The 18,140-nt window shown below is 39.0% G+C and overlaps 1 protein-coding gene and 1 long non-coding RNA gene across 5 annotated transcripts in view; one reads left to right on the top strand and one right to left on the bottom strand.

Annotated features, from left to right (window-relative positions):
* The first annotated feature begins 510 nt into the window (after positions 1-510).
* Positions 511-5,547, top strand: LOC122832105. The gene is made up of 3 exons (XR_006370796.1): positions 511-629; positions 4,593-4,730; positions 4,806-5,547. It is a non-coding gene; the product is annotated as an uncharacterized LOC122832105 (long non-coding RNA).
* Positions 5,548-8,024: 2,477 nt separating this feature from the next.
* Positions 8,025-18,140, bottom strand: part of bcas3 (BCAS3 microtubule associated cell migration factor) — a 305,494-nt gene continuing 295,378 nt past the window's right edge. For all 4 annotated transcript variants that reach the window (XM_044118512.1, XM_044118513.1, XM_044118520.1 and 1 more), the window contains one exon: positions 8,025-9,392. In XM_044118512.1, coding sequence (XP_043974447.1) covers positions 9,244-9,392 — 149 coding nt within the window. In that variant the 3' untranslated portion in view covers positions 8,025-9,243. The remainder of the gene's footprint in view (positions 9,393-18,140) is intronic.

The following is an 18,140-nucleotide window of genomic DNA, read 5'->3' as shown; positions in this document are numbered from 1 at the left end:
AAAAAAGAGGAAACGAAAAGATTCACGATGAATATAGTCTGAGAGAAAATTCAGGGAGGAAGAAAGCGGTGAGTGTCCACTTCAGTGAAATTCTTCCTTGTTTAGCAGCTGAAAGTTTATTGAACTTCTCTTGTATTTCTAGACCATCTTTTTGTGATTGGACTTGTGTTGTCGCCGCTCAGCATCGCGCTGATGTTTCCTTCTGCGTCGCTTCTACTTCCACATCAAACAGGCGCGGCGATGACATGATTTAGTGCTGAGTGGGATCCGACAACAGGCCGTGGCAGCGCGGGGTCTCCGGCGGCTTGGATCCGGTTAAACGGTGCGGAATGTGCGGGGATGGCTCTCCCGCACTCACCGGCCTCCGGACGCCCTGCTCCGCGGAGCCTCCGCAGGAACAGCGCCGCTCCGCTACGCGCCGCTTCGTGCTGCGGCTCCTGCTGAACTCGGACGCGGGTTGTTAGCGAGCCGCCCGGCGCCGGTCGGCTGACGCACCGCAAGGAGAACAATCTCCTGTCTCTTTGTATTTACCCTGAAGTGTTGCATGTGCGAGCCCCTCGGGCCCCCTCTGCTGCCTCATCTGCGGCTCCGCTCCACTTCTCCGCCTCGGTCATGACTCGGTGTCAGATGTGAGCTGTCTTTTTTTTTCTTTTCTTTTTCTTTTCGTTCTTTTCGGAGAAGCAGCTGCTCTGCTCGGGCCACAGGCGTAACTTAGAAAACAAAAACAGAAACAAAAAGTGATCCTCTCCCTGAATGAGACCGTCAGAGGCGGCTGCGTGTTTCCTATGAAGGCTGGAAGTGAGCCGCGTCTCTGCCGCTTCCGCTGACAGCCGCTAAAAAAAAAAAGAAAAAAAAGAAAAGAAAAACAAACAAAAAAAAAACCTCTTATTGGCTCCAAAAGTGTTTTGTATATCATCAATATATTTACAGTTCAAATTAGCACCATAGTGTTATTTAGTATCCAAACGAATTGCTCTTTCTATTTCGCCGCCTTAAATGTGCAAGTAACAATAATAACAAAACTGAATAAGTGCGTCAAAAGGGGCAACACTAAATATTCCCTCCTCTTAAAAATGCTGCAGCAGTTACATGAACGCATGATGCGGCCGCATGAGTTGTTTGCACATCTCCACCGTGGTACACACTTGTTGCTCGGATTTTTCCATGTTTCCGCAGCCACGTATAAGTAGCGAGCATGCGGGCCAGACAGCGGCTTCCAGCAGAGCCAGACCTGCCTGGGTGGGAGCAGGGCTGCGAGTGAGAGCACGAGGATGGGCTGAAAAATTATTTCTCTCATTCCTGATCGAGAATGCATGGCACATAAAATTCCATTGGAGCGTTAAAATATATCCAAGGAGGTTTCCTTTCACTTCTCTCTGAGTTAGGCCGCACCTGCCCGCTGAGAGGCGAACCTTCAGACCTGCTGGGTTGGATGAAGGAGCAGCTGACTTTTATTGTTTTAAAAGCTGACCAGAGCTTCCCTGAGAGGGTACAAATGAGCAACACATGGAGAGGGGCTAACGGTTTTTCTGCCACAAAACTCAGCTGGATAATTGTATCAACAATGCTGGTGCAAATTAGTCACCATTTATTTGTTCTGTGCCCTCAAACGGCAGAGAAATCTCCATTACGCGCGATTTAAAAGTCATTAAGTCGAAGGAGGACTGCTGGTAATTCTCGGGGCTGTGCGCTGACAGATTAACACATCCTCTGTGTTGGGGATTAATGGAAACAGACAGTAAATATGCTTCTTAGACCCGCTCTTTGGGCACACGCGGTAGCTGGTTGTGTCCAACAGAAATGCAGAAATGGAGAAAACAAACTAACTTTCTGAGACTGTTGCTCATGATAGTAAACAATAAAACACAGAGGGAATTATCATGAATTACCGCTGAGCATGAGTTTTTTTTTTTTTTGTTTTGTTTTTTTAGGAAGGTTGAATGTGAGACATCAGAATTTGCTGCAGTTGGCGCTCATATTTAAAGAAAATGAACTGCCTGCGTGATGCTTTTCATACAGGAAGTTGACAGAAGCATTTGCGTGAGTGTCCTTGATTTGCCCGCTCAATACAGCTCAGTGCGGCTGCAGATGTGGAAATGCGCGTAAAAAGCGCCTCCAGTCTGCATCAGAGGCCCCTGGATCAACGATCCGGGCCCAAGACGCTCTAATTACAATACAGCCGGATGGTTTTGCGCCATATTCGTCCATAAACGAGTATTGTTGTGTTGTTCCTCTCCTAGACATTGTTCCCTTCTTCCTTTCATCTCTCCATCTTCTCCTCCCATCTCCCTACATCATCTCTCTGGCTATATTTAGCGGCTAGACTGAGGCCTTGGCGCCAGACCGTTTAAGACCTGTCAAAGTCCCTCATATTTCCCCTTGTCACATGGACCAGCGGCCCTCTCCTCCTCCTTCTCCTCCTTTTCTCTTTTCCTCCTCCTTCCCCCTCCCACTCCACCCGTAGCCCTCCTCCCCCTGTCTTCTTTCTTACTTCATCTCATCCTCCTCCTCCTCCTGCTCCTGTTCTTTTCTCTGTTTCGTGAAATCAGCTCCAACTTGTGGAAAAGCGCCACTGTTTTTCCTTAAACGAGCGCAAACAGCGTAAAAGAGTTGCTTTGTCTGCGGGACACTTTTGATGCCTACATGAACCCACTTCCGCAATGATGCAGACATTTTCAGTGAAAGTGGCTTAATGATCCACCTAGCTGCTGCTCTTCCGTGAAAACCCGTCGACAGGTGGGTCACCAGGCGGGGGCGCTATGGTGACCCCCCCCCCGACGGAGGTGTGAGATCGGGCTCAGACAGTCTGAGGAGGTCCGATCAGGTTCAGTGTCACGGAGTGTCAGAGAAACTCTGCTCCTTCACACTGAGCGGACCCAGCAGGATTCATTTCAGCTCTCCTCATCACGGCGAGGCTGAACTGAACCCCGAGCTGAAAGGCCCCGCAGGTGGAGGAGTCTGTCCGGCACGCTGACAAAACCCCAAACTAAACAAATCAAAAGACAGACTGCGGTATTCTTTCATAAAAGCCCAACTAATCTTTTAAAATATATATATAAACACACCAAAAAAAGAAAGAGAGCATCTTTGCAAATATATGTATATAAAATGTTTTCCATGAGGTTTCTATAGTGATTACTAATTTCATCTGATTTCATATTCATCTTTTCTCGATTTTTTGTTATTGTGTTGTTATATATCCAGTTATTCAACCAGCTGCTCTACCTCCTCAAAAGTGATCCAGAACATTTCGGTCTCTGCGCAACAACTTCTAGAAAACCCCCAAACAAAAACAAAACAAAACAAAACAAAACAGAACAAAACAAAAAAACCCTCTACATTCAGTTTCTAACACGCATTCACCTTCTACTTATGGCTTAATATTACAATTTAGTGCAATGTTCCTTTAAAACAAATTCCGAACGGCGAAAATCGACCATTAAAATGGTTATAAATTTTAAAATAATGCGTTCCTGCGCAACAGCGAAATATTATAGATTAAAATAATGGTAGTAAAATAAGTGATTAAACAGACTGGGAGTCCTAACAGCGCTCAGCAAACTGTATGGAGACGATTTGGTTTGATTATTTCCGTTCCAATCATAAAACCTTAGAGCTGACTCAACTTGCTGAAATGTCGTTTTTCTGACTGTCGAAACAGAAAAGAACAAACAAAAAAAAAAAATTATGGAGTTTTTCCAAATGTGAAAAAATGAAACAAGGCGCAACATCGGGCAGCAGCTGGAGAGTCCGCTGGGCTCATCGCTGTGCAGTTATTCACATACACGGACACACACACACACACACACACACACACACACACACACACACACACACACACACACACACACACACACACACACACACACACAGAGAAACGCGCGCGCACACACACAATAAAACAGACAAAAAAACAGGCCGACAGACAGAATTCAAGTCATTTATCCTCCATATTGATCCTATAATGAAACATTGCAGTTCAGTTTATTATTCTAGCGTTCAAAGTTTTGCTGCTTTTTTTTTTTGACACATCTGGAGATCGGCGCCTATCATAAATATATGACAGTATAAAAAATGTAAAAAAAAAAAAACCCTACAAAACAAAACAAGACCCCCGTAATAATAATTATATTAAAAGCCATGTATTTCCATGGGTTTCTACTCCAGAAAATAACCTGCTACTAACTTTAAGGTCAGGGGTCAGCAGCCTGTCTCCCGTCGCCACCAACTGACTACCTTTAAAAATAAAGCCGTTACAAAGAAAGACTCTATTTTCTAACAGATGGAAGTTTTCTTTATTTTCCTATTTTTCTATACATTGAGAATATTGTGTCCAAATTATGTTTTAGGACAAAGGAAAAGAGAAAGACTTTACAACAATCAAAAACGCATTTTAAATGAATGTTTATGAAAACTAATAAGCCTGATTAAAATGGTAGAGCAGGAACTGTTAGTGAACCTTAGCATTAGTGTCACTGAGGAAAGTGGTTATACTAACTGTCTCAAAGTAAACTGAAGAGCTTCTAAAACAAACCTTTCCCACAGTCTTTATGTACAGAAATATTGGTCATTTCTGTCTTATTTGTGGTCAGACTTACTGTGGCCCCAGAAGCCCCAGGAGCCCCTGAAGCAGCACATGCAGCTGCAGGTGAGTCTGTGTCCAGCATGTCCTCGTCGGCCCCTGCAGATGATGTGGCCTATGTGGCCCCCTTTCGTCAGACGCCTCTCAGGTGACTGATGTTGTAAAACACAGCGCTTCGTCTCCTGTAGACAGACTCCACGCTAAACAACATTTATCTCCCCAGGAACCGGTGAAGACAGATATTCTGTTCAGCAGCGGCGAACGGAAGCTTCCTCTGGAGGTAAGAGCTGATCTGATCTGCCTCAATTTACCCGCCTCACACCTCGATTTGTTTCATTTTTTAAAAAACAGAATTACAAATTACAATGAACAAAAAGGTGTGATAAAAGAATAGTAATAACCACGTCTTCCTACTATTCTTTTGTCACGCCTTTTCCATATTTGAGTTTCAGGTGGCAGGGTGCTCTGGTTCAGGCTCAGCAGTCCTCTCAGGTGGAGAACATGGAACTGATTGGTCTAAGACTCACAGCAACCTTCTTTCTTTTTTGAGTAATATTTTTTTATTTTTATTTTTTTAATCAAAGATATTATTTGCATTGCTTCTTTACAAATAAAAATATCCAGGATTCCATAAAATTTTCTATTCAAGTTTGTTTATGTTGCTGCAATTCACAACAAATCTGTGTGATGATGTATTTGTCCAGTTTGGTGGAGGATCTTTACAGACTGAAGGAGTAAAACATTTGGACAACAGCAGTGTTATGTTGTGTTAGTTGCATTGGTTCAGATGATTTTGGCAGATATTGTCTCATGTGGAGCACCATGGCATAATGTAAACAATAAATCCAGAGGTCTAGCTAACATTTCACAGAGATTAAAATACATGTCACATCCTGTCACATTAAACATGTCAGCTTCATTCATTCACAACTGCTTGAAAAAAATCATTTAGCCATCCTGAGATACTCCGGATTTATGTGCAGCTTCACATAAAACTGTCACAATATATTACAGTTTGTATTTATTTGGACCAAATCATGTTAAATGACTTGATCTCAAAGAACACATTGTTCAGTAACTCCCAGACAATTTCCACCTGAGATATGAAAAAACCCCAGCTAAATGTAAAACAGAAAAAAACCCCGAAAAACGCTACAAGCATAAGTGTCCAAAGCTTTAAATTAATAAAGTGTTTTTTAATTTATTTCTGGTATCCTTGGCAACAGGACAGCATAAGATTAGGGTTATTGCAAGGAGGCCGTCTCTCCTCAAGGAGTTGGAGTTCATTATAAACAAAACAGTTTAAATACCAGTAAAATTTGCTACACAATTTCAAGAAGGGTTTTATTATTGTAATTTTGTATTTTTTTCCATTTACTTTTATAAAGAATTTTTGACACGGCTTTCTTTTAAAAAAAATTAAGATAAACCCTAATCTTTTTTTTTTTACAATCTCTACATAATTTTATTTTATCAGAGGTAGATAGTCAGTAGTTATATTTTCTCAGTTAAATTTACTTGAGTTACTTTTTGGACGAAAAATACTTCTAGTAGCTTTCCTTCATCATACTTTGAACGTTTTATCATGAGGTATTCACCACTGTTACTCGAGTAAAATGTCTGGACTATTGCGAGTAACTTCATAACTTCACTGAATGAAGAACAAACATTTTTTACCCAAAAACAAACCAGACACACATGAACACAATTAGGTCAAACTTCTGAGTTTTATGCAAACCTCATTGTTCTAATGTTTATTTTCTATCTGCTGAAAATAGAAAATAGAAAAGGGATAAAATTTTCTATTTTATGCCTTTTGGAGCTCAAGAAAATAAAGTAAAAACTATATATTTTCACTGGAAGCACTTCAACCTGGTCTAACACACACACACACACACATACACGCCTACACCCCCCCTATATATATATATGTAATTTATTTTCTTTCTGCTATTTGTTTGAACTATTTAAAATTTTTTATCTTTAAAATAGTAGAATTGCACTATATGTATTTGTCTAACTGATTACTTGCTTTTTAAATACTTGTCCAAACCAGGTAGCCTGGTAGATTACAGTATGTGTGATTTTGTGTTTTGGTCAGAGGTAAAAGAAGAGGAAAAAAAAAAGTAGAAGCTTTGTGTCACATTCCCAAAATGTATGTTTAACCCACAACACTGTACAAACAGGAGAACAGCATGGTCATTGTAGAACATGGTGTGTCTGGAATTATTCTTCTTTATATGGTACCAGAATTATTTTCAAAGCAATTAAATTCAGAACAATTCAATATGTAAGTCAGTCTTGAGCCCAAACCTTTCTGTTTTTACTAGAAAGCTGACGATGAGGAGAAGTTGTACTTTTCAACATCATGAATCCAATGTCACAAACAAGCATGAAGAAGTTGTTTAAAACATTTCTTCAAGGCTATGAAAAATTTTAATTAGATTATTTCACCTTTTCTCCCTCTTTTCCATATTTTCCCCAAACAAGGCTCTTGCTTTATTAAATTGGAGGAATGTCACTAAATGTGGAAAAGGTTTGAAAATTATTTGTCAAAAGCTTAACCATTTAAATCTTATAATTTTACCAGGGATGTGGAGATTTTGTAGAGGAGTCAGTCCTGTTCTGCTGTGTGTGGTTGGTCTTCAGTGGGCTAACTGTCCGGACCTGGTTCTGTTCACTCTGGGATTTCATATAATGCTCAATCACTAGAATTTAAGAGTTGTGCTAAAACACAGACACTTTGGCAATCTTGGAAAAGTGCTTTCAAGGTACAATCACTTATACTTGTTAAAAATAATTAAATGAAGGACAAATATTTAACGGACACAGTATATATGTATATTAGAAAACATGGTGTTAATGTTAACAGTGAAATCCTGTGTATTTATACTACTACCAGTTGTGAGAATGTCTCCCATTAAACTAACTTCTGACTTCAAAGTTGTGTTTTCTTCTTGCTCATCATGGGAGTCTGAACTGCAGCAGAAAATCAATCTCACAGCATCTCCTCTCTCTTCAAACCGGTTTGGAAGTGAGCATTTTCAGATGAACACAAGTTGAGTTTTTATTGAAATGTCATAAAATATCTTTAAGAGACTCTTTCAGATCCTCCATCCTTCCACTGAGGCTCAACTCAAGCTGGCTCTTTAATTTCAGCAGTCTGCTAGCTTTCACCTACATTTGCCTCCAAGTTTGAGTTCAGTGTTGTATTCTGTTAAAGTTTGAACAAAGGACTTCTGGGATTTGAAACTGAGCTGATTAAAATAAACAAACAGAGCCTCTTTTTTTTTGGTTCTTCCAGAACAAAGAGCCAACACTGGCAGTAAAAAGGCCCTTTAACAACACTTTATGGCCTGTTAAAAATATGGTACTAATTACCTGTGTGCTGATGGTCACTGCTGCGGTTAAAATGGAAACAACACATTTGGAGCAATCCATATAAAAATAGAAAAAAAGTTCTCTACTTTTATTAAGATTTTAATTAATGAATGCTGGGAAGCAGAGTTATATTATTATCAACAACAAATGTTTGCTCTCCAGTTTTTAGATCCATGGACTTCAGTCTACCTGATGACTGTCATGCACAATATTGTCAGTTTGTAAATAATCCAATTTCTTTACATCAATAAAAAAAAAAATACAGGTAACAAATAAATCATGTTCCTCTATGCTAAGGGAAAAGCTATCAGGAGGAAAACACATTGTTCCAAACATCTACAGATTTTTCAAGATTTTGGTCAAAACATGTAAAACAAACTACAGAAGACTCAGCATGCAAAACCAGAATGTTCTACATGGAACGGCTGAGTGCAGCGGAGGGAATCCATCTAGATAAATTCAGAAACATATTTCAATTATACTGTAAACATCTAAATTACTTCTGCAATGTAGTAATAGTGTCATCTCATTACTGCATCTTTTGTCAAATGTAATTACATGAAAATTAAAGGCAAGAAGGGAGAAAATTTAATCAAAAACATTTAGCGAGGGGCCATGAAAGCAGCCACACACATTTAAACACGCACACCCCCCCACACACACACCCACGTGCACACACACTCATACATCCACACACACATTAACAGAGAGAAAGAGGGGGGGAGGAGCTATACATCACTGCTGGAGTACATTTTTTTCTCCCTTTTTTCTTGCAGCCCAAAGAAGCTCCATAAAAGAATCAGCAACACACATGGAGGATGCTCAGTGGACTTAATGACAATGCAACAAGCAACAGGCAACAAGCAACAAGCAACAAGCAGGCTCAGACTATTCTGTGGGGTTGAGTTAAAAAAAAAATGTTAGCTATGTTTCCTGACTGTGAAACGTAGTTAACACTGATCCCAGGTGGATCAATGAATACGATAAAAATATTGGCTCTCAAAACACGTCTCCACTTGGACATTAGCTAATGTGGGGAAACAATAAAAGGTTTGTCATTTTTTGGACACCATGGCATTAGAACTAGCTAATTAAATGAAAAAAAAAAAAAAAAAAAAAAAAAAAAAATCAGCTAAAGTAGAATGTGAGTTTAGAATCTTGACCAGGTACCCAGTTGGACTCCCTCTCATGTCCCATCAGCTGTGGGACAGCAGACAACAACAAGCCCACATCTGATTCACGCTGCTGTGGAACTTGTGTTGAGCAGGTGGGCCGAAGCTTCAGGGGAAGTTGGTGGGGAAGAGGCTGAGTGGCTGGCTCTCGTTGGTGGGCAGAGGGGAGCGGTATCCTTCGAAGTTGCGTGGGATGCTACCGCTGGTGGAGCCTGAGCTGTTGCTGAGGGTCTCGATGCTGCCCTCCCTCTGCAGCTCTGCAGGAGACACAAACAGAGACCTGCTGTCAGCAACACAGATTAATGCTATAATGCATAGTATTATAGAAAATATTCTTTTTCTCATTTGTTGAAACAGACAGTGTGAGACAGATAATCTGTGAATAAAAAATGGAGCTCCTATGCCTTCTAGAAACAACCAGGAGGCGGGTCTTAGCGCTGTCAATCACAACTTCAAGTAGTGCTGCTCATCCTCCGTCCCCCTTGTCCTCTGGGCTACACTGCAGGCAAGTTAGCATGGCCACTGATGACAGCTGATGAATGTTTTTTCTGTAACAGTAAGTTGTTTCTCCACTATTGGCACATTTAGCAGCGAGTATCTGAGTTTGATTGACAGCACTAAGACCCTCCACCTGGCTCTGCTTGTTTTTGCTCAGGAATGATGCACTTCTTCAGACAGCTACAGTAGCATGGAAGAGGTGGAGGAGATTGATCTTTTCACAGATTATCTGTCAGCATGTTGTGACATATTGTCATTTTATAAAAGTTATAAATTAATGTTAGCCTTGGTAGCTAACAGTCAGCCTGAGTCTTATCTCAGTCAGACTGACTTACTCAGGAAAGCATAATAAAATCACTACCATATTTTACTGAAGAAAAGAAAATGTTTATTAAAACAATGATGGAGGGGGGCCTTCATAACTGATAAGACAGAAAATACATGAGGCCCATCCGGCCAGCTTGATCTGAAACCAGGAGGACACACTTGATTTACTTAAATATGTTGGGTTTCTTAAACTTTACTGTCATCAATATATTGCAAGAAGAGAAGAATAATATTTTTAATTGCTTGATTGATAAACAATGTCCCACAACAATTAAGAAAATTATTTAATTAATGGCAATTTTAAACAAATCTGACTTATTAATAATGTTGAATTTAATCTGTTATTTATTCTTTATTTCTGTTATCAGTTTTAAAATCAGTACTAGTTTAGAAAACTGTACTATTAATTTGAAACTATATTATAATAGTTATTAAAATTGGTGAATTAAAAAAAATATTTGGATCAATCAATCAATCAATCAATCAATCAATCAATCAATCAATCAATCAATCAATCAATCAATCAATCAATCAATCAATCAATCAATCAATCAATCAATCAATCAATCAATCAATCAATCAATCAATCAATCAATCAATCAATCAATCTGTGGTTGAGGTCAGCTAACCTTGTGGTGAAGCTCATTTCAGCCACTTATTCATAATCAATTTTTTTCTGGGTTTATCCATAAACTCATGACAGTCTTATGGAGTTTTTCCCCTTCGCTTCTGCTGCTTCTTGCACATGATTACAAGATAAATTGACAGAGTAAAAATCTGTCAGCTTTTCATATGTTGTCTTTTTGCTACATAAGAACCACAAAGAAAAGGAGCTCATTGGACAGAGAGGCAGCAGAGAGAAATGATTATAGCAACAAGTCTCCAGATTTTCATCTTAAAGACGGTGTAGATTTTCTCTCTGTAGCGTACAATGTTATTATAAACACCACTGTGGATCGTCCAAGCAGCTCTGGTCAAGATCTGATCATGAGGAATTAGTTACAGTTATTACAAGCTGTCAACCATATCAGTCGATGTGTGGACGAAATGCCGTGCGGCTAATGGAGGCGCAATATTTAGACTGTGATGCATGCAGTGCATTGTGACATCCAGCTGTGTTTAATCTCCTTCTGCTGCCGGCCGCTCGGCTCACACTGGCTGCTACAACGCAGTCACACACACCAACCAGCATCCGAGTCCCAGCAGAACCGTCGTCTATAAATCAGGAGGACGATGTGATCACCAACAGCCATGAGATGAGAACACGTGGGCTTTGTCCACGGCACTTTGTCAAATTAACAGAACAAAACCACTGAATGCATCTGGATCTTCAGGCCCACATCAATGACACACTGACAAAAATTAACTTGGAGAAAATGTCCTCTGAGCATGAAAGTGGTGAGAGGCCAACTTACAATTAAGAGCTTCAATGGTACTGGCATAACACTGTGGAAAGCTGCAAATATGTATTCAATACTCTAATTATAAGCTACTTATAAGATGAGCCATGCAGCCCAGTAGCTCTTGTGTGTCAAACTCAAGGCCCACAGGCCAAAACCGGTGCACCATAACAATTTATGTAGAATTTTAAGATAACACTTATGTGCTTATTATGTCATCAGTCAAATCAAATCAGTTTTTAATTCTATGCTGCCAAATTGCATCAGTATTAATTTTTAAAACATATAATTTAATTTTAAAAGGTACTGATCAAATGCACAGTTAAAATATTTTAAGTTTGTTAATACATTCTGCTACAACTGGCCCCTTACAAATGTCAGGAGTATGAAAATTTCACGTAAATTATAAAGTAGCCATGTTGATATGGTAGCAATAAATGCAGAGCATTTGTGTTGCTTTAGCACTCACATGACCTAACACAAATGTGACACCTACTGGAGGGAGACAGATTGATAAAGAACAGTTTTTAAGCATACAGTGTTTGTTTTGTTTTATATCTAGAAGCCAGATCTCCAGAGAGCCTGTAGCATCATCAAGAACCCCTCACACCCTGACCACCACCTCTTCAAACTCCTGCCCTCAGGAAGGGGCTTCAGGGCAAAAAAGTCAAGAACAAGCAGACTGAAAAACTGTTTTTATGCAAACTGTTGTTACCTTGAACACAGCTAATTCATCTAAAAACTGATCTTATTTATGTATTTTTTCTTAACATCTCAGTTGGTCTATGTTTCTACTATAGTTTTATATTTATTGAAATATACTAATTTATTATTATTTTATTCAATTCGACTTGCCTTTGGGAGTTATGTTTTTCTTTTGTGTGCAATGACAATGAAAGGAATTCTGATTATGAAAAACTGTTAGTATTCATAACAGGAGAACCAATGTCTCCTGTTATGATGAACACTGTGATGTTAACAATTCATTAAAATAAGATAACAGATACAGTTTGTTGATACTGCAACACAAAATCACTAAGAATCTCTCTACTGTCCACTCACCCAGAAATAAAAAAACAAAAAAAAGAGTACTAAATAGCTGAAAGTCTTTTCAAAGGTTACTTTAATAACATCAAACCACAGTACGGATTTAATATTTCCTGCTTTGTTGAGAGCTAATGTGGACGTTGTATTTGCAGGTCCGGTACACGGGAAGTGGGAGTTTCTCACTTGGGCTCAGAAATTCTCTTTTCAACCATAGTATTATTATCCCAGCTCAGGCACCATGTACCATCCTGTGGTGTTATCCCTGCCTGCTGCCAGCTCTCCCACCCCCACTGCTCTAATTCCCCCCAAAACAACACAGGGCCGTTATGCTGAAGTAATCCCAGGCGGAGGGGAACACTGTCCGTTCAACAGCTTTGTTTCACTTAATATTAAGCCTTAACAGGCAAATGCAAACTAATGGTTGAAAAAGCGAATAGCTGATAGTTTTAGCATTAATAGATATTCTGTTTATAGAGCAATATGATTATTTCTTATAAACCACAATGGACAGACATGTAACTGTATCCAAAGTCTAGTAATATAAATGATCTATAAAGGTTAAATCTAATTTTTAGAGTTGCAAAGTACCAAAACACAACAGATTGCAGTGATTACTTATCATACATAACCAAAGCAAAATAAGACTAAGTTCACCCTAGAGATATAGAAAGGAATGGTTGCTAATCAATGAAGGTGATTGACGAATTATCTATAAAAGAAGGAACATTGGCAGTTTGCTGCTCTGGAACGTACCTGTGCTGTTAGCATAGAAATACATCAGCAGGAACTTTAGAGACACAACAGCTGCAATCAGCGGCTATCAATTCGGCATTAGTCCAAACGAATGAAGCCGGTTGTTCTCTAGCAAGAAAGTTTAAGAAATTCAAAGTATTTAAGACAGGAGTGAATATTCCAGCAAATTCCCACTGGCATTAGACAGCGCAACACTCATAGAAACTGCAAGGAGACAGCTTCCTACCTCAAGAAACAATCATGCAGTACAACATAGGTTTGCGAAATTTTTATCGTTCTGATATGTGAAACCCTAGAATAGAAAGAGGGTATAATTTCTTTTTCCCATAACTGTAACTGTAGGAATATAGGTCATATGTAATATTAGCCTTTTTTCCAGTGATGGCAACAACTAAGCAGAAATAAGTGTTTAGAATGAGCCTCACCTCTGCAGCTCTGTGCCGCCTCTCTCCTGAGGGTCCTTGAGAAAGACTGAGACTTGGAATGGTCCATTGTTTTTTTGTGTTTTACAAACTGAATTGACTTTAATTTCTACACAGAATAAATAAAAATCCCAGTTAACTGTGCGCAACCAACCAGGGTTTTCTTCTTCGCCCACCACTAACCATGACTGCCACCACTTACCCTCCCAGTTTGCCTTTTCGCCAACCCCAGCTGGAGTCGCTTTGCCGTTCAATGTGTCATTGTTATTGTAGGTGCTGTAAGCTGCTGAACGCCCCAGCAAAGCCCCAAAGGCCCTTTCTAGTGCTCCCTAATCCACTTCATTGTGTGACGCCTACCAGCTATTCAACAAGTCTTAACCTCTCACGCCCCCAACACAATCCCAGAGAGCTCCCATGTTGGGGATATTTTCCTCTGGGACTCATGTTGCAAGGTAAAGCAATAAGGTTATTTACTACATGGTTTTGTGTGATGTGATGCGTAGATAATGCTGATCTGGAGAGAGACCAGGGTAGGCATGGGAACTACTGTCAGGTTCAGCTGATATGGGATTTAAAAGAGATTGGATGGTTTTGAGCTGACAAATATTTTGTGCTTCTGTTTGAGAGGCTTATCCTGAAAAATGCCAAAACACAGCACACTTGAAACATGAAAGCTAATAAAAGAATCTAAGATGGGGTTTTCTAACTGTAATTTAAACGATGACGGTACATTTCATCTCCTTTAAGACGCAGAAACAGGAAGACTCATTGTATCCCAGCAAGTCTTCCTGTGCATAGTCAAATCCATACACTCTTTCTATCTGTTCCGAGAAGCCATTATGCAGCTGCCTGCCACACTGAAGAAGAAAATACAAGTAAATACAAGATGCAGAGATTGATACTAGGCAGGTTATTCAGGTCAGGCTATGATATCTGCAGGAGAGACAGTGAAAGCTCTCTGCTTTGCTGAGTTAGATAAAAGTTTTGTATTTATTGGGAAATTTCTTTTACAGAATTTGAGATGTATAAAAATACAGAAGCACTTTCTTTCCACATCAGTCAATAAGAACAGAGGGGACGGTCCGAAATGCTTCGGCTGTGAACAGGCCTTAATCCTCTTACTCTCTCACACATACACACAGGCGCCAGTGTACACACTTTCATTTTCATACAAACACAAAAGCTAAATCATCCCTCGAATGCAAACTAAAACAAACTGTGCAGTTGTGGGTAAGAAAAGTCTGATTTCTGAGGTGGACCAGAATTCCCGGTTCTGTACATGTCAGTGTTCCAGTATAGTCAAAGTAAAATGGTTCATTTTAACACTATGCATATTGTATGGATGCAGAGTTGGACATGATGATGTTAGCAGAACTTTATAATATAGACTGACAGGGTAAGATCCGGTTTAACCCCAACACTGAGACTATTATCATTTGTGAGCTCAATGCTTCCTGAAGGTAAGGTCAGGAATTCCCAGTGGGGTTGGATGTGTGGTGTGGGGGTGTGAGGCTGATCCAGAGGTGAGAATAATTTTGCCATAAATGTTGCAATAACTTAAAAAGAGCAGATATGAAATGCTAAAAATATTATAATTGTTACTAAACCACTCTGCTTGTCTTTGTTCAATTTACTTAAAACCAACATTAGCCAAAGTCACAGGTCTCTGCCACTCTTACTCTGTGAGACAAAAACTGAAAAGGTTTGGTGATAAATATTTTATGAAGAGCAATGCTACGTAGCATCAAGAAACCTTGAGCATATTTATGCATAGCCAGATGGAAATAATTCACTATTCTGACCATAAACTGTGAACAAGTCTTCAGGGTAAGATTAAACTGAACTAAAGAATCTTCTGTCCCACACACTGTCCTCTTACGGTTCTTCAAGGAAGATGACTATGAAGCAGTTATCACCCTATCACAGAAAACTTTATTTATACTGATAACCATCTGAGAGTTGAAGGATACTGACAGAACCAAAACATTTATTTCCTTTTTCAATCTTCAAAGCGACATTTAAATTCTTCATCAGTCTCAAAATAAAAGCCCACACAGAAAGCACTTTATGAAACGATAGTGAGCATTCTTTTGTGTTGAAGTGCAACAAAGTTCTCAATCTAAACTAGACAAGGCAGCTTCATTCTATCCTTCCTATATCTAACAGGAACTGGGGTGGGGGTGGTAACCCAGGGTGACACTATTCTACTTATCCCAGCTGATTGTTTTTGTTCTATGACTTTAATCCCATCGTTGGCTCCAGCTTCCGCTGATTAGTGTTCTCTCGTCCAAGTCCAACACCCCAGTGAAGCTCATACACATAACTGCTAATCTAAAAAGATTCAGAAGCAAACATCTGTTGGGCTATATCTGGATTTTTTTCAACTTGAAAACTCCAGGTGATTAGGACATATTTAAATACATACATATATACTTTGAATCAACTTACAGTATTTTACCTGGGAATAATAACATAATTTGGTGTATCTTACATTTGGTAACTTCAAAAAACTACTCATAGTATAAAATGTTAATATAAAAGCTTAAATTAAAAAAAAAATCCTTAATTTTTAGACTATGACTATTTTTTTTTTCAAAGTTCATGGATCTGACTTATAGTGGGAAAGCTCAGTGGTCTGGAAACTATGGTACTTTACATGAAATATTGACATACTACTAATCTCAGTAAAAACAACAAACAAATTCATATACATGACAAATGACAGGAAGATGACTAGAATTTGTGATTTCCATACAATTATTCATTCTTGTGTAATACATCAAGGTTCCTGAGAGATATGCATCACCAGCAGTCAATGCACCTGAGACAGGGGACACCATGGGACACGCCCAGTCCATCAAAGGACAATACAGAGACAAAATACTTTACACATCTATTCATACAGATTTTAGAGATCAACAATGAGTGTGAATATTTTAGGACTGAGGATGTGAACGCAGAAAAAACCAACATGTGGGCTTTCATGACAGCTGCTTTTCTCAACATTTCAGTCACAGTCCTTTCATTTTATCTTGGATAGTTTCTGTACATGAGTTTCAATGTTAAAATAAATTAGAAAACATTACTTCTCCCAGTTAACACCGTTTCTTATTAATGGGTCAGGGTTTACTTTATATGAAACGGTTGCTGTTTTTACAACACAGCAGGCTGCTGACATTTGGCTGTTTTGCAGCTGTTTAAACTTCAAACTGTTGCAAAGTTTAAGAGTTCTGAAAGACCAAGAACTATCAGACAGTAGTTCCAGGAAAATAAACGAGACATCCTCCTCTCAATCAAAATGCATCATCTCCTAAGATATCCTGTAGCGATCCAAGGTGATGTATTTGATCTTTGATTCATGGTCTGATCCCGCAATCAGTCCACTCGATGCTGCAGTTCTTTATTAGAGAGTTTCTGAGATTGCCAGACCGTATGGTGGCCAGATAAACATGAACTTCATCCAGGCCAGCGCCTAAGGGTGTGTTTGAATTCAGGGGCTACATCCTACGGAGGATCTGATCTTCGTCAACCAGAAGAGAGCAGCTATGAAATCGAATGCCCAGAAAGACCAGTGGAAATCTCATTCATTCATTCATGCGCGTCACTAATTAGATGAAGAGGCATTTGGCTACCGTAAGAGAAAAAGATAAAACTTGCTTAGAGCGGCTACTGTCACATGACTCTTATTATAAGACAAATTATAATCTTTGGTACATAGCTATGTTAGCAAATTTGGTATCATCCTCAAAGAACAACTATTTCTATATTTAGAATTTAAAGTTAAAACTAAAATTTTGCAAGAAAAGGATGTGGGATACACAATTATGTCAAAAAGCCATGTAAGATTCCAATATAATACCACACAAAAAACTGATCTTAAAACATATTACTTTTACTTTTAGTGTCATTCTTTGTGGCAATTCAATGTCCATGGTCTGGCCTTTGGATTTATCCCCATGCATTTCCTGTCTCCTAGCAGCAATGATGCTATGGCGAAATGAAGCTCAAAATCTTGCTCAGGTTTCTTTAAAAATATAATTTGTTTAATCATTTAAATGATTAGAATGACCAAATTGATCATGAAAAGTTTGGAGGACAAAAATGATACTACACATGTCTATATATGATAAAAGCCTAACAACACAATCACCATAAGATTTTAGCTTTTGAACAGAATAATTTTAATATACCTCTGCTTAAATCTTATCTGCCATTTTTGTATAGCTTCAACATGAAATTTGGCAATCAATTGAAAAAAATATCTTAAAGCACTAAGAGGGAAACCAAATTTTCCACATGCCAAAAAGTCTTTGACACTCTGTTACATCCCCTTCATCCCCCTCTAAGCATTGCCAAAGACTTCTAGCTGAAGAGGCGCTTCTTTGTAAATATTTGAAGAGTGTACACTTTGCAAAACTTCACTTTTGCAACCAAAACAGTGCAGCCAGTTGCAACATACAGACTGAGAGTCATCTAACTGTCTTGTTAGTCCACTTTAATATGATCAGATATTCACAAAATATTTTACACTTTAATAATAAATAATCTTTCATATACA

Source organism: Gambusia affinis, linkage group LG06 (genome assembly GCF_019740435.1).
Source record: "Gambusia affinis linkage group LG06, SWU_Gaff_1.0, whole genome shotgun sequence".
Lineage (NCBI taxonomy): Eukaryota > Metazoa > Chordata > Actinopteri > Cyprinodontiformes > Poeciliidae > Gambusia > Gambusia affinis.
The sequence above is the reverse complement of the archived record's forward strand: the minus strand, read 5'-3'. Positions and strand labels throughout refer to the sequence as shown.